Source organism: Monodelphis domestica, chromosome 6 (genome assembly GCF_027887165.1).
Source record: "Monodelphis domestica isolate mMonDom1 chromosome 6, mMonDom1.pri, whole genome shotgun sequence".
NCBI classification, from domain to species: domain Eukaryota; kingdom Metazoa; phylum Chordata; class Mammalia; order Didelphimorphia; family Didelphidae; genus Monodelphis; species Monodelphis domestica.
In genome coordinates, this window is record NC_077232.1 from 109,331,229 (window position 1) to 109,353,413 (window position 22,185).

Sequence of the window (22,185 nt, forward strand, 5' to 3'; positions counted from 1 at the left end):
TTTGGGATTTAGCTTCAGGACATCACTTTAGCAGCTGAAAGGAGGTTGGATTGGATTTAGAAGAGACTGGAGGCAGGCAGATCCAGAATTTCAATAGTCCAAGCATGAGGAGATAAGAGTCTGCTCTTGAGTGTCCTGGCCCAGTCAGAGGAAAGAAGGAAGCCTATTTGAGAGATTACAGAGTAGGCATCCACAGGCCTGACAAGTAGATTTAGGGGGTGAGACAGTGAGAAAGAGGCCCTAGACTTCACCAAACTCCCAAAGGCTTTCATGATATCAAAATAAGGTTAAAAGTCCTGTGCTAAAAGGACATAGAATACCTAACTGGAGGACCGCAGCTAACTAGGCCTGGGGAATTCAGAAAAGACCTTGTCAGCTCATCTACTCTGATCCCTTATTTTGGAAAAAAACTCAGCAGAGTTATACCTAAATCATATTTCTTAACCCTTTGTGAGTTCCACAGACAAATGCATTCCACATTTATGACTGTGTCAGCATCATTCATTCAATAAATATTAATAAAACACCTGCCATGTGCCAGGCACTGTGCTAAGCCCTAAGGTTACAAAAAAGGGGCAAAACTTAGTCCTAGCCCTCAAGATGCTTTCGATCCTAGTGGAAGACAACATGCAAACACATATATACAAAACAAACTACATACAAAATAAATGGAAAATAATGCAAGGAAGGCAGTACAATCACAAGTTGGGGGAGGCTTCCTGCTGAAGGTGGGATTTTAGTTGGGCCTTGAAGGAATTCAGACAGGACAATAGTTGGAGTGAAGAACAGGGACCATTCCAACCCTAAGGATAGGGTTTTAGAATAACGAGTTTCTCATTTTTAAGAACGATCCACAATCTTCCTTTTAAAAAACGGGGTGTGAGGGGTTATCTGCCTTATTCTGCGCCCCTATTTGAAATATTGGTTTGCTACCTGTTCTCTTCAGTGAGTATGGAGGCAGGGCCTGGGAATGGTGATTTCGGCTTTTGCAATGGCTGCAATTTGTAAACTGAAAACTTCCCCTTAGCTGGAACCCTAATTAGAAGGAACCCAAAGCGGTTCATTGCGTTTCCGGGTGGGAGGGTACAAATAATAAAATAACTGGAATAGGGTTTTCCAAAGCAGTGTTTCACCTGGGGTCCGTGAACCTTTAAAAAATATTTTGATAACTATTCCAATATGAGTTTCTTTTGGAAAAATAGATTTCACGTACTTTATTTTCTGCACAACGCACTGTCTTCCCTCCTCCTCGTCCAATGCTTGTAAGAATGAAATTTCCGGCCACCAACGGTAGTGTTTTGTCTGCTGTTTACCTGTAAGCTCCATGAGGGAAAGGGCATAACCTCCTCTAAGAGCGTATAGCTGCGTACCCGCAGATCGGAATTAAAGAACAGAATCCTTACCCTCCCCCACATCTGTCACCTTCCAGCTTAGACCCACCTAGCTGAGGCCTGGCGCGCGCACGTGAGGGTGGACGCGCGCAGCGCTGCAGCAGGAAGTCCCGGCTCCGGAAGCGCCTCTCCTCGCCGGCCAGCGGCTGAGTTCTCTCGACTACGGAACGCGTGATACGCGGCCTCCGTTCGAGTCGCATTGAGGCGAACTTGCCCGGTAATGCGGCTGCGCAGGAGGCCGGAGGCGGGAGGCGTGGGTGAGGGGCGTGACCGGGAGGCGGACACCGGGGATTTTTGGAGGGGCCGGCTAAGCGTACCGGGAGGAAGCCGCGGGCCGGTTTGAATAGTGGCATCTGTCATTGCAGGACCACCCCCACGATGCCGGCCTTTCGACAAGTGGGAGAGAAACAGCTGCCCCAGGAGATCATTTTCATGGCCTGGTCTCCCAAGAGGGACCTCATTGCCTTAGCCAACAAAGTGGGGGAGGTAAGTGAAAGGGGGGCGGGAGGACCCTCCATCTCCCAGGGAGATTGTGCTCCAGCCCCCTTCCCTTCCCTGGACCCAAGTCAGTATTGATACCTCAGAGCCCTTGCTTTGGGGAAGGGGCTGTGTGTGCTAGGCCCCAGGAGGAGCACAAAAAGAAGATCACTCACGGATAGCGGTACAACACTTTCCCCTCACCATAATTCACTAAAGAAGCCTCTGAAAAAACTTTGTAAAAATAAACTTTGATGTAGAAGACAAAAGACCTCTCTCTCCTTTATTTTATTTTATTTTATTTTTTTAGAAAGCAGATTTGCTTCTTTTTTTTTCAATTTAGGAATTCTTTCATAGGGAAAGAACGAATACAGGCACATATTAGAAAAAAGAAGCAACAGATAGAAATGGAGGAAAGGAGGAAGATGTGCAGCCACTGGCCTGGCGATATGTGATTTTTAGTTTCCCATCCAACTTAAAACATTTTCCAAAAATGTAATAATATTTAAACAGGTTACACATTACACTTTTATTCCTTGTCTGCCTTTCCAAAAAAGAGGCAAAAAAATTAATTATCCAAGGCATGAGATTAAAAGATTGAATTATTTTCATTGTAGATAAGGGAACTGAAGCTCAGTCAGCAAGCATCTACGAAAGGCTTCAAACTAAGTTCTGGAGAGAAAAAGAAAAGCAAAATACAATTCTGCTTTGCCTCAGAGAAGTGAAGTGATTTACCCAGTGTAATGCAGCAAATACTCAGCAGAGCTATTGATCTCAGGGACAAAATGTTCTGGACTTTTGGGGAAGAGGAAGATGATGGAACAGGGAAGAGAGGCAGAGTGTTGGCTTTTCTACTGAGCCTTAAGGAATTCCTAGGACTTTAGTTGTTAAAGAAAGATGAACTCCCTTCTCATTTCTGCCTATTGGAGACTCTGGGCTGAATCAAGGCCTCAAGAATCAGTTCAAGTGTCCCTTTTTTCTACTTGACGCTTTTTCTGATCCTTCCATCTACTAATGCTGACTTGTACTCAATCTGTATGTATTATGTATATACTGTTGTTCAGGCATTTCACTCATGTCTGATTCTTTTTGTCTCCATTTAAGGTTTTCTTGGTGAATATGCTGGAGTGGTTGGTCATTTCCTTCAGCTCATTTTACAGATGAGGAAACTCAGGCAAACAGGGTTGAGTGACTTGTCCAGGGTCACACAGCTAGAAAGTTTCTGAGGCTGTATTCAAATCAGGCTCTTCTGACTCCAGGTGGAGGACTTCCCTACTATGCCACTTAGGTTATATGTGTATATTTTGTCTCCCTCACTAGAATATAAGTTCTTTAAGGACAGGGCCTACAGTTCCATTTTTGTCTTTGTATCTTTAGAGCTTAGCTCAGTGCCTCATGTGCACAGTGCTTGAGAAATGCTTCTTGACTGACAGCTTTACATTTTTGAGCCTTTAAATATGCCAAGGGAAGTAGCATGACATGAGTCTGGAAAAGTGGGCTACTTGAAATAGGAACTACATTAGAGAGGGCCTTGGACTTTTTAAAATTTCATCAGTATGAGGAAATTCATTGAGGAAATTTCCTCTGCCAGGACCAAGGCAACTCTGAGGTGCTGAGAGGTTAATTGATTTCATGATTATGAAGCTATTATGTGTCAAAGGGAATAATTGAACATGAGCCTTTTTGTCACTGAAGGGCAACTCTGGGAGTTTGAATTAGGATAGTGGACAGAGTGAAAGGAAAAGAAAAATACTAGAGGTATTGAAGAACTTGTAAATATTTATGTCATGTACATGTTAACTCCTTGGACATAGAGATAATTTTATTTTTCATATTTGTACCCCCCCAACCTCTAACATAGTGTCTAGCACATAGCAGGTCCTTAGTAAAAACTTTTAGAAGGCTTGTTATCAAATTGGATGTCCAGAGACATTTCAAACTCAACACATCCAAAACAACTCATTATCTTTTCCCCTAAATTCATCTATCTTTCTTCCTAACTTCCTAGTCTCAGAGGCATCACCTCGCTTTCAGTCTCCCAGACTTGTCACCTTGGCCCTTCATAACCTCGTCCCCACCTGCCTTTCAAGCCTTATTGTACATGACTTTCTCTCCTACCCTCTGGAATCTAGCTACTCACCTTGTCTCAGTTCTTTATGAAAGATACTCCATGTCTTTGCACCGACTGTCCCCAATGACTATAATGTACTTCCTCCTCATAGAATTCCTCACCCTCTTCAAAATACAGCTTAAGCAACACTTTCAACAACAACCTTTTCCTAATCTTCTGAAGAGGACCAGCCTCTCTAAAAATTCTGCATGGATTCTTTCACCAAGGAGGGAAACCAAAGACTGGGAAAATGGGAAGGTTTTTAAGAGTGGAGATGCATAGAGTATATACCAAACAAAGAACATGAAGAAAGATGCAGTGTGGTGTCAGAGAGGCAAGTCTGAGAGAGACTGTGCACTCACTGACTCATTTATTATACCTTTTTAGCATTGGGGTTTTTCAGGGTGTCCATTGAACAAAGGAAACAGCAAAGGTTTTAGCATATTACAAGGAGAATGAAACTGGTAGTAACATAGTTGTTCAGCCAGGTGCCCAGGAAGAGTAATTTGCAAGTCCTTCCTGACTGGTGAAAAACTTCTGTCTTCCCTGAACACTGGTCAACACTTTTTCAGATGTTAAGTGTAAGCCTTACAGATGTCAAAAGGATCTTTTTTTCAGCCTGTCTTCCAGCTGCAGCTTCATTTCTTTTTTTAATTTTTAAGCCCAACAATTTTACATCCAAATCAATAGAAAGATTCAGCATTTATCAACCATGTGAAATATTAGAAATATATCCAGATATGTCTGATCCATGAACAATTTGCTCATTAGAATCAGCTTTTGGATACATTTTTAATATCTTCATGATTTGTCATTTACTGAAACCCTTCATCTTCTCAATTGCTCTCAAACTTACCCTGTAGTTAGCTACTTTGCATTTAAATATTCTCTTTATTTTTATTCTTTTTATACATATATATTCATATTGTCAGAATATATGAATGAGCCTTAGGAGTAGGAATTGTTTCATTTATTGTGTTTGTATTCCTACTAGCTGGTGCTGTGCCTGGCCTATAGTAGTGCTTAATAGATGTGTGTTGAGGGATAGCTGGGTGGCTCAATGGATAGAGAGCCAGGTCTGGAAATGGGAGATCCTGGGTTCAAATGTGGCCTCAGATGCTTCCTAACTGTATGACCCTAGGCAAGTCAATTAACCCCCATTGCCTAGCCCTTACTACTCTTCTGCCTTTGAACTGATACTTATGATCAATTCTAAGACAGAAGGTAATGATTTTAGGGAAAAATGCTTATTGATGGGTTGATTATTACTTGTCAGGGTCCTAGTATCCTATGCACTATTTCTTTCTTTTTTTAAAATTTTTTTTAAATTTTTATTTGGTCATTTCCAAACATTATTCATTGGAAACAAAGATAATTTTCTTTTCTTCCCTCTCCACCCTCCCACCACCTCTCCCATAGCCCATGCACGATTCCACTGGGTATCACATGTGTTCTTGATTCAAACCCATTTCCATGTTGTTGGTATTTGCATTAGAGTGTTCATTCAGAGTCTCTCCTCAGTCATATCCCCTCCACCCCTGTAGTCAAGCAGTTGCTTTTCATCGGTGTTTTTACTCTCACAGTTTATCCTCTGCTTGTGGATAGTATTTTTTAGATCCCTGCAGATTGTTGAGGGACATTGCATTGATACTAATGGAGAAGTCCATCACCTTCGATTGTACCACAACATATCAGTCTCTGTGTACAATGTTCTCCTGGTTCTGCTCCTTTTGCTCTGCATCACTTCCTGGAGGTTGTTCCAGTCTCCATGGAATTCTTCCACTTTATTATTCCTTTTAGCACAATAGTATTCCATCACCAACATATACCACAATTTGTTCAGCCATTCCCCAATTGAAGGGCATCCCCTCATTTTCCAATTTTTGTCCACCACAAAGAGTGCAGCTATGAATATTCTTGTACAAGTCTTTTTCCTTATTATCTCTTTGGGGTTCAAACCCAGCAGTGCTATGGCTGGATCAAAGGGCAGACAGTCTTTTATCGCCCTTTGGGCATAGTTCCAAATTGCCCTCCAGAATGGTTGGACTATGCACTATTTCTTAAATGATCAGTTCTTGAAAAGGCTAAACCAAACTCTGAAAACTTCCTTTAGGATGAACCCTAATTAGAAGGCATTGTGTTGCCAAGCTTGGGAAAAGCAATTAAAAAATAAAAAGTAATTTTTGTTAATTTTTAATTATTTAAATATTTAATTATTAATCATTTAATTAATTCAATTAATTATTTAATTAATTAAATAAGTAAATAATTATTAATAAAATTAAGAAATAAAAAAAGCAGAGACCCGATTTCCTGGAGCAGCGATTATTAACCTTCTTGGGTCAATGAACTTTTAAAAAATATTTTGATAACTATATTTCAGTATAATTGGTTTCCTTTGTAGTCTTGCATATTTTATTAATTGAAAAACATTTTCCTAAGAAGGCTTCATAGGTTTCTAAATAAGGCTTTGATATAAATATGATTCAGAATGGCTTTTACAGTGTTACTAGACCCAAAGATGAGTCTAGTATTGTCAGATTTAGCCAAAATGTGCTGATTTCCCTGTCAGAAAATAATTTGTATTACTAATATTTATTTCTACAAAAACTCTTATTCTAAGTGATGCCAGAATTGAGATTTATTGGAACAGGTGTTTGAAGAAAACGATGTACTCTATCTACCTCAAACTAAGGCCATCTGCTGCCTACTTCCTTTTATAACAACTAAAATTGTCTTTTTATTTTGCAAGGTGTTTTTTAATTTTTAAAGAATTCTTGATGATCTAGTAATTCTTCAGGAAGTTTCATTTTGTTAATTTGTTGCCAGTTGAGTTACCTTATGTTGCTTATATGTTGACGCATACGCAATTTTTCTTTATACTAAAATTGCTGAAAAAACTTTGTATTTCAGTTCTGCTAGATGTAGTATTAATTGTTATGGACCAAAAGGAGTTAATACGTATATTATTTTCCACACCTACCACTAATACAAAGCACATTCTAATTTGTGATATTAATTATTGGCCTTCTATTGACATAAAAAGGTAATTACCATCTGTGAACATGGGTTCCATTCATAGATAGTAGATGACTTAGAAAATAGGAATTTTAATCTTTGTTACTGGCTTGGTTCAAGATTTGATTCAACTTCTGTCTTCTGCAGCAGACTTTTCCTAGCCCCCTCTTGCCATAGTTCCTTTTCTTTTGAAATTACCATCTTTCTGTCTTGTATATATCTTGCATATACAAAGTTATAGACAGGCTAACTTCCATTAGAATTTGGGCTTTGAGGTCAGGAGCAATGTTTTTTGCCTTTCTATTCCCAGCACTAAGCATGCCCCTTTGCAAGTAGTACTTATTAAATGCTTAGTGCCGGACTGGTTTATTTTCTTTTTAAGAATCTGTTTTGCATATGTAAGGCAAGAAAGTCTTTTAAAAATAAATGATATTTTGTCTTTTTCTCAGGTTTTACTTCATCGACTAGCAAACTTTCAACGGGTTTGGAGTTTGCCACCAAATGAAAATACAGGAAAAGAAGTGACATCTTTGGCTTGGCGACCAGATGGAAAAAGTAATGATAATGCTATTGTAGAAATTTTTATTATTACAAAAGGGACTTCCATAGTTTCTTCTAGTTTTTCCATTCTTTTGATTTTTTTTTCTTTTCTTGATGACAGATGGAGTGGTTAGCTTTCACATATCCAGTTCTAATTTTGAAGAAATTACTTTCTTCATTGAGCTTTTGTGCCTCCTTTTCCATTTGTCCAATTTTGCTTTTTCAGCAGTTTCTATCTTCAGTAGATTTTTGCTCCCCTTTTACCGTTTAACCTATTCTGTTTTTTTTTTAAGATGTCATTTTCTTTGGTATTTTTTGTGCCTCCTTTATCAGTTTTTGGCTTTTTCCATGATTTTCTTGAATCACTCATTTCTTTTCCCAGTTTTTTTCTCTACTTACTTGATTTTTAAAATCCTTTTTGAGCTCTTCCAGGAATTTGTTTTTGAAACTGACATTGACACCAATTCATATTTTCCTATTAGGCTTTGGATATAGCTGTTTTAACATTATCTTCTTCTAAGGTTGTCTTTTGATCTTCCTTATCACCACGGTAACTTTCTATTGATCAGTTTCCTTTTTGAGTGTTTGCTGTTTTTTCTGTTCATTTTTTTACTTTTAACTTAATGTTAAATTGAGCTCAGGTCTCCAGATGGATGGGGCACTGTTCTAAGCTTCGGGTTTTTTGTGCTGCTGTTTTCAGAGCTGCTTTTGGGTGCTCTGAAATTTTTAAGAGGTGTTAAGGTTCTGCAGTTGCTAGTTTGTAGGCTACATTGTGCTGATTACTTTGATCCCTTAACAGTAGTGTTGTAGGACTTCAATAGTTAACTACTTAAATGAAATGAATTTTTAAAAGCCAGATAGGGAAAAAAAAGCAAATGAAAAATGTGTCTTTTCCAGACTATGACATGCAATTTGTGACTAGTCCCATAGTTTACTTCACTGAAATATATATATATCTCGAATAGGCAATTCAATTAGACTGAATTGATGATGAGAGTGAACTGATTAGCATTTGGGAAATAACATAAGACTTCTGATAATCAGAGTTTGTTCCATGTTACCAAAGCAAACTTCAGTTTTCTCCAGTAATCTTACATGACTACAAATCCAGGGATACCACAGTTTTATAAGGGGAACTAAAAGGGCAAAATGGAAAGACATATTGTGAGCACAAGTTTGCTGCAGTCTTATTTATTACCAGTAGTGATTTTCATGGGAGATGTTCCATATAGAATGTCATCAAAGAAATTTGTGACTAAAGATTCATTTGTCATACAATGAAATCTAATAATAACAGGGTCTGAAGGTTTTCATGAAATTCACAAAACATTAGGTGTGATAGAAGTATGTTTGGAGAGATCCTCTGGAGTATTGATGTAGGATATGGATGGTAATCACACAAGATAAGAAGGTATAGATAAATAACTATTCACATCTATGAGAGAAAATACATTAAAATACATTTAAAATATTTGATGAAATTAATTTTTGTTAATTCTAATTAATCCTCAAATATTTTAGGGATATTAGGGTTCTCCTTTGTTCCTTTGAACCCATAATTTGTGAAATTTTGTTGAGCTGTATTTTATTTGTGCAGTACTGGTCTTGGGAAAGAACCATGAAATGAACATGTAACATTAAATCAAAAAGTATTATTAATCAGTCAATGAGTATTCAACATCTCCTGTGTGCCAAGCATTGTATTGGGTGCTAGGGAAACAAATAGTTGTGAAAAATCATAAAATAAATGTTGGTTAAATAATGAGTAATAAGCTACCACTAAAAAAAATCAAACATGAGTGTCTCTGTCAAATAAAGTCTATTCAAGAGTTATTTTAAGAAGTTTGTTTTTAGGGAAGAGAGGTAGGAATTTACCAGAACCTTGAACAGATTTGTAAATACTTTGGGGAAATAATTTGATGTATTAAAAATGTTTCTTAGTGGTCCCATTTAGAGGCTTCACACTGGAGAATGTAACTGTCATCAGAGAAGAATGTACCTCTGATTCCCATGCTCTCCTTTATTAAAGCGAAGAAAAAGTTTTAAAAACTAGAAAGGGCAAATAAATTCTGCTAGGCTTGTTTATAGAGCCCACTATATCTTAGTGATAAAAAGCAGTGCTATGACAATATAGTATTGTTTATGTTAAATGTTTTGTTCAAAATGGCACAATTTCTATTTCAGGTGCTTAATACTATATGTGAGAAAGTGTTGGATTGCAATTGAAAGTTCTAGATACAAATATATATACATATATATGTTATATTAATCTGTACATGAACGTGTATAGGCTGACTTTTAAACTGTTAAAAACCCTTTATGACCTTTTTATTTCCTTCAAAAATTATTCAGAAGTTTAACAGTTTCATCATTATCATAAGGTAGTGAAATAAAAATTCTTCCTAGATGGATGTGAGATGATAACTACCCACCTAGGAACCTCTTTAGGGCCAGTAAAACACAAAACCCCTTGGTTCTAGAAACAAAGTTTATTTTTTATGATAGGAGTAAAGGGAAACGATAGCTAAGTTCATAAAACTATAGATCTAATCTCCACCCACCCTCTTTCACCTTGCGGTGAATTATCTCTTCTTCTTGAGAATTCACTCAAGCTACTCTAAATTCTTTATATCTAACTAAGACCCAGAAAAACCCCAGCTATCTGACTATAAATTCACCTAATTAATATGGATTATCAAAGAGATAAAGAGGAAGGACTCACAGATGTATTTGAGCCCTTACCTAAAGCCTGGGGTTGGCTTCACTAGGTAATCCAGAGTCCCAGGTGACAAACCCTTGGGATTACCTTAGCCAAGTGGATTTTTGACAGATGGATCTCAGGCAGATGGTCTCTGTACTTCAGGGAAAAAGCAGTATACTCCAAGGCAAACTCTCAAACCAAGGAATCACTAATCTTTCCACAAGATTAAGATTGCCAAAGGAAAATTGCCAGAGCAAGGATCCTCCTTCCAGCTCAGTCAAAACAGGAGTGACAGTTAAAACAGTCAAACCCCAGAATCTTTCCCACCAGGGCTTGTATTCAAATTCTCCTCTTTTCCTCATAAAACTAATCCATGACATTTACTCTATCCATTACTTACTTCCTACAGTAGAATTTTTAACTCTAACAACAGCTATAATGTAGATTTATTTTACTTATTTTTAAACCCTTGCTTTCCATCTTAAAATCAATACTGTGTATTGATTCCAAGTAGATGAGCAGTAAAAGCTAGACAATGGGGGTTAAATGATTTGCCCAGGGTCACACAGGTAGAAGTATCTAAGTCCAGATTTGAACCAAGGACCTTACATCTCTAGGCCTGACTCTCAATCCACTAAGCCACCTTGCTACACGCTGAAGATTTATTTTAAATAGACAAAATTGTACAGTAAGAAATAAAAACATGAATTATTCAGGAATTCTGAGTAAAAATTCACTTTTTTGTTTTTCTGATATGGTTACATTTAAAAATGCTAATCACATAATATTTTAATTGCTTTTTTCTTATAGTTTTGGCCTTTGGTCTTGCTGACACCAAGAAAGTTATTTTATGTGATGTTGAAAAGCCTGAAAGCTTGCATTCTTTTTCTGTGAATACACCTATTACTTACATGCATTGGATGGAAGTAACTGAAGAAAGCAGGTAACTCAAGAAATTTAAAAATCTACATTAATATAAATTCAAAATGTATATCAAGGGTAACCTTAAATGTAATTTAGGTGTACTTTTAGAGTCATCTTCTACTTTAAAATAGATTTTTTTCCCTAATATTCTAAGTTCTTTTTTTTATTAAGCAGCAATATCTTAATGACAAAAAAGATATATAAAATATGATAGCCTCTAAATCATGAAAAAGATTAAAATTGCTTTTAAAATGCAATGTAAACTATGACTGACAAATAATGTTTGTAAATTATTATTTCTAAATAAGTAGGAGTTTCCTGTAATTCATTGATTTTTAGGAATTTTCAAAGAAACATTATTCTAGTAGGGAAAATTCATATGCCAATTTGTGAATATTATGATGAGGAACCAAAAGCTTTCAGGGCTACTTTGTGTTAAATGGGGACCTGTTTGTCAAGTTATTAGAATGAAAATTTGTGTGTAAACAATAGAACTGACCACTAGGCTAACATAATTATAGCAGTGTATATAGTATAGTATATACTATATATATATATGTAGTATAGCAACAAATCTTGCTACTTAGAGCTATGACATGGATGTTTGGATGAACATTTAGAATTCCTAAATTATAATTTTAATGTCTAAATAGCAGTTTTGTGACCCTAGATAAGTCATTTACCTCTTTAAAAATATTTTTTCCCTTGTAAAGTAAAGCTGTTTATGAATAAGAAACATTCTTAATTTTTTTGTTATATTAAATAATTCCTTCTTATGGAAATGCAGTATATTTGTTATAAAATTTATTGCTTAACCTTGTTTATTTTACCCAAATCTTAGTTATGTTGATTTTGCCCAAATCAGTCTTAGTGATTTTTTTATAACATAAGTTGTAACTGTAGATGTTTAGAACTTGGGTAATATTTCATTTTTACTGCATAGCATTTATTTTGAACTGAGTACTGAGAAAATTACATGCTTCTAAACAGAGAAGAGATATAAATAATTTATTCTTAATTCATACTAAATATGATAGCAAGATTTCTGTTTTTAAGTATAAGACCTGACTGTTTACTTTATAGCATTTCTCTTTCTTTAAAAGATTAAAACATCTTAAAATTGTAAACAAAAGTCCTATCTTCAGGGTTTTAGAACACTCATTTTTTTTTCTCTAGTGTTTTAACATCCTTTTATAATGCTGAGGATGAATCAAATCTCCTCCTGCCTAAACTACCTGCATTGCCAAAAAAGTAAGTATCATAGTTGGGTAGCTTTGTAATTAGTTGTATTTTTTCTTACTCGTTTGAAATTTATTATTAACTGTATTATCAAAGTATTTTACTTAGTTTTTTGTTTAAAATATTTTTTAAATTTATATTTTTATTTAGCTATAGCACCACTGCAAAAATTTTTAGGTAAGAAAGATTCTTTGGTACTTTTTCAAGTAAGAGTGTTATTGTTTCATTTAGAAATGGAGTTGTAACGATTATTTTCATATTTTAGTGAAGAAAAATCAGATGAAATTATGAAGCTCTTGGGTGATGTCAGGTAAATTTTCTTGGAAATATCTCTGATGGGAAGTATGGGTGTCATATTTAAAATCATTTAATTTGAGGGAGATGTTTAAATGTATTGTTCTTTTGTTTGTATAGGTTTTTGCTCATGTTAAGCATTCTTTCAACATTTATCATTTAATTTGATTTTACTCTAAGACCTTTCATTTTTTCAATTCTTAAATAATTTTGAAAGTTTTGTAACATCCCTTTCATGTTTTTTTCAATAGAAAAAGAAATTTAAAGCTGTAAAGAAATAAGTGAGATTTTATCTTTGCATTTTAGAGCTGGAAGTTGTATTGCATTTTAAAAATTGTCAACCCCAATATACTTACTTTTGAGATGGAGGCAGCATGTAGCACATAGAGGAAAGAGCCAAGGAGACAGTATGGACAAGTTACTCAGCCTTTTTAAGCCTCTGTTTACTTGTCTGTAAAGAGGGAGGATAATAATAGTTGTGTTACTACTTTGCAGGCTTGTTGTGAGAATCCAAAGAGATAATGTATGCAAAGTGCTTTGTAAATCTTAAAATGTCAATGTCAAGTGTTATAGTAGAGCTGTGAGATACTAGCCACAAACAGGAAAAAAGCACTGTATCAGGGTTTTAGTTATAATTTTTCTATTATTATTTGCCTACAACCTGACTTCTTTCAGGCAACAGACCTTGCTAATTTTTACAGTTGAATTTTTGTACTTCTTTTGAAAAGACTAGGCATGTTTAGCTGAATTTGACCAACGAATCAGTAGCCTTATTTTGGTTTATCAATTCCCCCTGCAGGAGAGCCTTAATATGTAGATTATATAGGAGTACTCATTTAGAGCTGAGTTTTAGAACTTGATTATTTCTATTGATTGGTCCTCAGCTTGTTGGCTTACTTTTAATTAGGCTTAATGCTCTTGTCCTTGGAGGAAACTCTGGGTTCATTGAGATCTATGCTTATGGAATGTACAAAATTGCTACTGTTACAGGGGTAAGTTTTCCTTTTTATATTTTCCCTACAATTTCTTCTTAAATGCAGCAGCTGATTGGTTTATGAGAGAAGATTCAAACACTAAGTTTTCTCATTTTCAGTGATTGAAACTGAAATTTCTTAAATGCTAAATGTATATTTTTTCTTAAAAGAAGGAGAAATAAACTGCATTTTCTTACAATCTATGAATTGATTCCATTTGAAAGTTAGGGTTTTCATTTCTATTTCATACAGAGTGTAAAAATAAGAGATATGGCATCCATAAAGAGCAACAGCTATTAGTTGTTAATGGAAATAAAGGGAACCGTAAAAATAAGATTTATATGCTTATAGTTGCTGTATGAACTGTTTTTTTTTGTTTTTGTTTTTGTTTTTGCCAGCCTGTTGAGAACCAAAGCTAGAATTCTTGGTTAAAACACAGCTGAGCTAAATTCGTCAAAAGTAGTTTTCTTTCTCTCCCAATCACCAGAGCTAAATGCTTAATGTTTAGTGCTGAATTCTTATTCTCCACTAAATTCAAGTCTCCTATACCTCCGGGGACAGGGCGGTGTGGTGGGGAATGAGAAAAGTTGGTGAGGGATGAGGTGCTGATTTCTGTTGCTGATCTACTCAGTTGTGAAAACTGACTTTAGCTAGAGTAGCTGACAAGGCGGAAAAGGGAGAGAAGAAGCAAAGTAAGATAATTTCTCTGCATTGAATCTATAAATGTACAGGTGGGTTTGATGTCCCTAAATATCTACAACAGAGGGATGGCAAGAACCTGAACAAGGGGAGATTTAGGTTCATGAGCTGTTCTATTTTCTAGCTTTTACATAGTTTTTTCCCTTGTGTATTACATGTAAAGATAAAGTAATGCATTAATTTTAAAAACACTATATGAGTTAAATGAACAAATAAAATTTATGACTGGTATATTGTACTTTTTCAGGTTTCTGGTTCCTGTCTTGGGTTATGCTTATCAGGTGACTTGAAATCATTATCAGTTATTACAGAGATAGGAGATTCCAACAGTATTATATCAGAAATTTCATATTTTCAGGTGAGTAAAATTGAACTTCAAAGCAGTATACAATAGGGTCTATTTCTGCCATTCATATTTGCTAATTCCAGTGACTAACAGCCATTTTGATGATCTACAGCTTAATATCAATAGCTGAGAATTACAGAGCTCTTTAAGATGTATACTCTTTGCATATATTATTGCATTTGTGCCTTCTATGCTTCATTTATAAATATATTAAGTGGGTACCAAAAGTATGATTATCCCCCAGTTTTATACGTGAGAAACCTGAGGCTCAGAGAAAAATAATTTGTCCATAGTTATACAATCAAAATGATTTGTCCACACACATATTTTATCAGAGGTAGAATGTGAATCCAGAATTTCTTGTCTGACGATAAAAACTGCTACATATCCATTATACCCTGTCACTTTATCTTTGGCAAAAAAAAAGCATTTGTTTTCCTTTAGGAATAATTCCCATGATATTTTGTAGGTAAAATACCATCATGGGAATTGTCGTTTCAATAGAAAAAACATATATTAGAATTGGTTCTGTATCCTAGTGGATAGGCCATAGAAACAGTACCATTGTTGGTCTGGTCATGATAAGTCTTTATATACCAAATAATCTTGCCTTTTGAGTCTTTTCTGTGATGATAATGTAACAGAAACACTCAGTAATTTAAAAAACTGAGGCAAACAGAAAACAAATAAACTTGATTGTTATTGATTTACATTCTAGGTATTGATAAGGTTAAGGGAAGTAAAGAAGCATAAATTAAATGCCTACTATGTGCCAATCCCTGTACTAAATGCTTTACAAATTTAATAGGACAGGAGAACTGGTCAATGACAAAAGTTGAATGGTTTATATTTCAGTATTCCTGCCATTATGTAGAAATTTCCCTTTGCTCTCTCTGCCTCAAGTATGGAACCACCTCTACAAAGCCCCCATGAAAACAAAATATACAAAAGTGGGCAGTGGCACATCTGGCCTCCCTTCTTCATTTCAGTTCAGCAGAACAATAAATGCCTCATGTAGAGAGAGCATTACCAGGCAGGAAAGAAACAGTGGATGAAGCACAGTTCTTGCTTTCATGGAACTTACAACTAGTGAGATGTTATGATAAATAAAAATAATACATGACAAGAGGTAGATAGTGTTATGTGTGGTCAGAAATGTGCAGTTTGGTTGTTTCTCACTGTATTTTTAAAGAATGAATCATCCATGTGAATTGTAATTTGTTTTAGGTAACTCCTCATAATCTTCTAAAATAGGCTATTGTAATTTTAGATTAAAAATCCTAAGATTTGTATTCTTTTTGCTCAACTACTGAAATATTGTGTTTTTAAAACCAACAAATTGTTCAAACGGTTTCTAAAATATTCTTTTGCAGATGGTAATGAAATCATCATATTTTACAATTAGAAAAGGATTTCATATAGTATATGCATATTTTACTCAAGTTAGCAAAAACTAGTTACCTGTTGATCTTTAAAAAAATTGCAGGAGATCTGAAGTAGGGAATTAAATTTTGGTCACTAAACTGCCTTAAATGATCTGTTTCTTGAAGTATTCTTTGTCTCCCTGGACACATCTCTTGATAGTGATTTAGCTTTAAATAAAGTTAAAGAGTAAGTGTCTGGTTTTCACTGTAATTTCTTCTGTTGTACTTTACAGCTTGATACTAGCCTGTTGTCCACTTACTTACCTGAAGTTACCCGGATGGCTAGAAAATTTACTCATATTTCAACTCTTTTGCAGGTATTAATTTAAAACTTGTTTTATGCAACTTTTAAGTTTGTTGATTTCTTCAGTCCCATATATGCCAAGAACATAAACTTTGGTTTCTTGAAGTTCCTCAGTACTATGATAGCTTTTAAGAGTCACTTTGTCTGAATCTAAGGAATGGAAAATTTATTGAGACTTTCTTCAAAAAAAATTGAATATTTTTGATGACACTTGAAATGCTACTTTAAGAATGTTTAAAGGTTTAATTTGGAAAACATCCCACAGGGTATTGTAAACTATGCAATATTTTATTTGCCTGTGTCCAAGCGGCAGTGTACTTTTGGAGGTCAGTGTATAATCTAAGTTCTGTTTCAAAACTCTTGGTTTATATTGACATATATGATTTGACCAAACATTCATTTTGGCAATTAATATTATCTGAAATTTATTTGTAGAAATGTTTTAAGTGTAGTTATTCCAGCAGAATGTCTATCCATATCTTTAACAGAATAGTCTTTGAAATATATCTTTTTAAAAAAATCTTTACCTTCAATCTTAGAATCAATACTGTGTATTGGTTCCAAGGCAGAAGAAAAGTAGTAAAGGCTAGGACTGTGATGGCAAACCTATGACATGTGTTTCATCATTGACACATGGTAGCCATTTTTTATGACATGCAGCCATATACAGAGAAGTATGGGGCCGCATGCTGAGAAGGATGTGGTTTTTTTGTTTGTTTTTTTTTTCCTGAAGTGACACATCACCTGAGTTATGCTCAGTTTTTTGGCGAATTTTGACACACCAAGCTCAAAAGGTTGCCCATCACTGGGCTAGGAAATGGAGGTTAAGTGACTTGTTCAAAACTAGGAATTGTCTAAAACCAGATAATAATCCAGGACCTTGCATCTCTAGGTCTGGCTCTCAATCTGCTGAGTCATCTAGTTATCCCCTGGAAATATCTTGACACTGGCTACATTTCATTTTATTTTTGTCTTTTTCCTATGAAGCTCAAAGCTAAGTTAACTGGAAGGTAAATTTCAATTTGTAATAAATCATAGCAGTCAAAACACAAATTTGAAATTAATATCTAGGGTTAAAATTTTTTCATTTTTTTTGCTTTTTTCATTAATAGTATATAAGGTTATCATTGACATGCATGTGTGAGGCCTGGGAAGAAATATTGATGCAGATGGATTCTCGTCTTACCAAATTTGTACAGGTATTACTATTGTGTCTTCATTTGAATGTAAAAGAAGGCATTAACGTCCTTACTTATTTTTAACTCATATAATCAGGCATTTAAGAAAACCACAAGTAGAGCAACATTAGCTTGAGAATTATAATTTTTCTGTTTGATCTAACTTCTCAAGAAAATTAAAAGAAAGAGAATAGTTATCCTGTAAAATGTCATTCATGCTTTCTATTTTGCCCTTAATTATATGAAATGTTTGACTTCTTTATTGTGAGAACGATGTAGTCATCTGAGGAAAATTGGCAGAGAGGATTATTAGACAGGGATTAGAGTGATAGATTAGGTAGTTGTTTTTTAAAATAAGAAAACAACTATGAAGAGTAAATGCTATTAAAAACTACTCACCAATATTCTAGTGACCAACTTAAATATGAATTTTTAGGGAAAGCTTAGTAAAGGTGAGAATTGTATTCTTGTTATTTTAAGTAAACTTGTTGACAATTCTAAATATTTCCTTGGTAATAAAAATAATTATAATAATATTTGGCTACTAGGAAAAGAATACAACAACATCAGTGCAAGATGAATTCATGCAACTACTATTGTGGGGGAAAGCAAGGTAATGGGATAATTTTTAGTTTGTCTGATAAATGAGTACTATATTCTTTCATTGGGTTTGTGTGTCTTGAGTTCCAAAAATGTAAAAGAGAAACTGAGGTTCTAAATAAAGAAAAATTAATAAAATTCTGTTTTTTGTTTTTAAATTTTAGCCTTGAACTCCAATCCCTCTTAATGAACCAGTTAACAGTAAAGGTATAGTTAATAATACAGTTTGTGTGTTTATGTGTGGAAATGGCTATGAATTTCAAAGGTTAGGGATTGAATCTATACTTTGATTGGTATAGAGAATTCCCAGATGAGGAGGTTCCCTTATACCACTGTAGGGCAGCATCTTTTACTCATAGTCTTAGTGCTGCCTGGAACCCAGAGAGGTTTTGTGGTTGTTTGGGGTCAGAGAAGCAGTTTATGTCAGAGGAAAGTCTGAAACCAGGTCTTCTGGGCTTTAAGGCTAGCATTTTTTCTTAATTATGCCATGTTATCTCTTGTGAAAGTAAAATACACATTTAATTGCTGCCTTTAAAGCAGCATCTAGTCTCTTAGATGCATGCTAAATTATTTCTCTTTTCTTAATTAGGGCTTAAAAAAGCTTGGCCAATCTATAGAGTCTTCCTACTCCAGCATACAAAAATTGGTCATAAGTCACTTGCAGAGGTATGATTTTTTGGAATACTTTAGCATTATAGCTATTGAAAATTACTTAACTCAAATCTTATGGTGATTTATCACCCAGGAACTACCCTTTACTTATGACTTCATGCTCTCTTGTCTTTTTAAGACAGTCTTCTTATTTGGACAGTCATTGAACTGAATACAGAAGTAAAATTTAAAGAGCAAATGGTTGAGTTGTCTCTCACCTCCACACTTTTCTCTACTGCATGTAGATGGTCTTTTCTTTGCCACCTGTTTTTATTAGATTTGGAAATGGGATTGTTACTCTGCCTTGAGGAAGTGAAATAAATCAGAAAGCAATGCTGAGTTTCACATTTAGACTATGGTAAAAACCTGCCCAGGATCTTAGTGGCTTTGAGGCTTTTAATTTTAGATTTAAATATAAGATTGTTTTATAACATCAGCATGGGACGTTGTAATGCAATTCGAATTGCATTTTAATTTTATCCCTAAGGAGACATAAGGACAGAATGATACACTCAAGTTCTTAAGGGTAGCTTTGAGAAATAAAACCCAAAGTAAATTTATTGTCAGTTTTTACTCTGAAAAACTATAAATTTTTAGGCTGTGTGTTAGGTGCCTATAATGGTGGTAGGTTGTGATGAAAATAACTGAGAAATTATGTTTTCTTTTGCTCTGGTATAGTGGCTCTGAGGCCTTATTGTACCATTTAAGTGAATTGAAAGGAATGGCTTCTTGGAAACAAAAATATGAACCTCTTGGACTAGATGCTACTGGAATTGAAGGTATTCACTTTGTTACTCAGTAGATTATGTTAAAATTATTTTTGTTTATAAGTAAAATCTTGTCTTTTTTTTTCATAGATGCTATTACTTCTGTGGGTTCTTTCATATTAAAGGCAAATGAACTTCTTCAGTAAGTATCAGAAATTACGAAGGTTTTTTCTTCTAATGACATAATATAAATGATAAGCTCTCAATTTAACATATTTTTTGAGGAAGAGAAAAATAAGAAAGCCAAAGGAAAAAGATGAGTTTTTCCTAAAATTGGAGATACTTAATTTTAACAGCAGGAGCACAGATGCATTTCTTAATGTCAGTCAGAAATATTGAGTGAAGAGAATTTCATCAGTTTTTCATTTTAAATCTTCTTTTTCTGAGGTAATTACAATATAGTACTTTTATTACACTTTACAGTTAGAACAGTTGAGGCAATAAAAATTAAATAGCCTAAAATCACTTAGGCAAAGCTGTTAAACACAAAACCTTGTCCCGGTACACAAGTGGTTGAGGTACAGCATCTAGTAGAAAAGGAAGAAATGCTTAAATATTGATAAATATATTAAAAATGGAGGGAAAGAATGCCTTGATGTATCTGTTGAATACAACCCAATCAATATAGTCAAAACTGATGTCACTGAAAAACATATCTAATGTAAACTTGGGTCTCAATAATTCATTTGGTAATTATCTATAGCGTTGCAAGTATAGAGGTGGTATGGTGTAGAGCATAAAATATTAGGCTTGGGGTCTGTAAGACCTTGTTTAAAATCCTTCTAATGGAGGGCAGCTAGGTAGCTTTGGGACTTGAGAGCCATCCCTAGGGACAGGAGGTCTTAGGTTCAAATCTGGCCCCAGACACTTCCTGGCTATGTGACCCTGGGCAAGCCACTATCTAACCCTTACCACTCTTCTGCCTTGGAACCAATGCACGGTATTAATTTTAAGATGGAAGGGAAGTTTTGTTTTTTTTTAATCCTTCTTGTGTCACTTCTTAAATGTGTGATTGTGAGCAAGTTATTTAATCTTTGTGCTTCAAGCAGGTTCCTAGGACTTGCCTTTTGTAACCTGTGGTGACTGTAGGCAAATCCCTCACCCTCTCTGAACCTTATTGTTCTCCATAAAAAAGAGTGAGGTGGAATAGAATGGCCTTTCATATCTCTTCCTATAGCTGTGAGTTAGAACCCACTGAGGAACAACAGAGGTGATGAAAAGAGTCCCACTGGATGAGATCCCCTGCATCCATGCATGTGGAATGCCGACTGCACACAGAGTAGTAATGGTTCTGCTCTGTTGGGTGCAAGAGGCTGCTTGTGTTCGGTTCTGTCCTGGAGCCTGGCCAGAGAAGAGCTCATCACCATACCAGAGGGAGAAACCTGTTATAAGAATGGTTGAAACAAAGGGCAATACTGACTTTTAAAAAAAACTTGGAAGAAAATGGTAGCTCTCTTTAAATAGTTAAAGAGCTGTCATTTGAAAAGGTAGAATTAAATTTTTTCTATGTAATTCCAGAGAACAGAAGGGGGATCAACTGTAGAAATTATGGGGAGAGGAATCAGCTGGGTGGCTCAGTAGATTGAGAGTCAGGCCTAGAGATGGGAGGTCCTGGGTTCAAATTTGACCTCAGACACTTTCTAGCTGTGTAACTCTGGGCAAGTTACTTCATCCCCATTGTCTAGCCCTTTCCACTCTCCTGCCTTGGAACTAATATGTAGTATTGACTCTGAGACAGAAGGTAAGGGTTTTAAAAATATAAAAAAGAAAGAAATTATAGAGAGAAATTTAGCTAAAGCTGACCATGGAATGGGCAGTACTTCTCCATTGCTAGAGATGCTAAGCAGAGGTCAGATATCACCTGTTGATGCTGTAGCACAATACTTTGCACCTAGTAGATGTTTAATAAAATTTTGTTGAGTTGAATGGATGGGATTCCTCAGTGGGAGAGAAGATTAGATTGAGATGACCTCTAATGTCTTTTCCAACTCTTGGGTGTCATATTTTAGTTTGACATTTCTGAACTTCATAGAAATGATAAGAATTTCTTCATCTAGCAAATAATGATGCTATGATCATGTTGGTTCAGAAATCTAAAATGTCGCCTAATAATTTCTTGCTTAAAATTTCTTACTACATACAACAAGGTAAATGATACTGACCTTAATATCCTCAAGAAATATTTGTTTGAAAATGACTAAATAAAATAATGTTTAAAAGGGAAAAAAAGAAATATTATTTGATTAATGTTTGCAAAAGGCTTTGAGATTTAGAGAAGATAACTGCAGTATAAGTATCATTTTTTTTTACTTTTAAGAAAAATCTTAACATTTATAAGCTTAAATGGCTCTGACTTCTATATCCAGAAAAGATTTTAAGCAAAATAAAAGTTACTTTACAGAACTTATTTTTGGTTTAAGTTTGTATGTAACAGGAAAATTCACTTTTGGTAATCCTATTAGTACTTGTGAGCATTAGAAATTATGGTCTAAAAGTAATGTCCTTTGAGACCATAGGAATTGCCACAGTAGAAATTCCACAATAATGA

The 22,185-nt window shown here is 35.0% G+C and overlaps 1 protein-coding gene across 2 annotated transcripts in view; it reads left to right on the forward strand.

The window, feature by feature from the left end:
- The first annotated feature begins 1,471 nt into the window (after positions 1-1,471).
- The window catches only part of ANAPC4 (anaphase promoting complex subunit 4), a 42,264-nt gene continuing 21,550 nt past the window's right edge, over positions 1,472-22,185 (forward strand). The window contains exons 1-16 of one of the 2 annotated variants that reach the window (XM_001367185.4): positions 1,472-1,608; positions 1,757-1,877; positions 7,446-7,551; positions 11,048-11,180; positions 12,338-12,412; positions 12,551-12,577; positions 12,666-12,710; positions 13,602-13,686; positions 14,615-14,725; positions 16,371-16,454; positions 17,554-17,640; positions 18,168-18,232; positions 18,384-18,426; positions 18,809-18,885; positions 19,549-19,649; positions 19,728-19,779. In XM_001367185.4, the coding sequence (XP_001367222.1) occupies positions 1,770-1,877; positions 7,446-7,551; positions 11,048-11,180; positions 12,338-12,412; positions 12,551-12,577; positions 12,666-12,710; positions 13,602-13,686; positions 14,615-14,725; positions 16,371-16,454; positions 17,554-17,640; positions 18,168-18,232; positions 18,384-18,426; positions 18,809-18,885; positions 19,549-19,649; positions 19,728-19,779 (1,199 nt within the window). In that variant the 5' untranslated portion in view covers positions 1,472-1,608; positions 1,757-1,769. The other variant, XM_016423298.2, reaches the window with a different exon arrangement.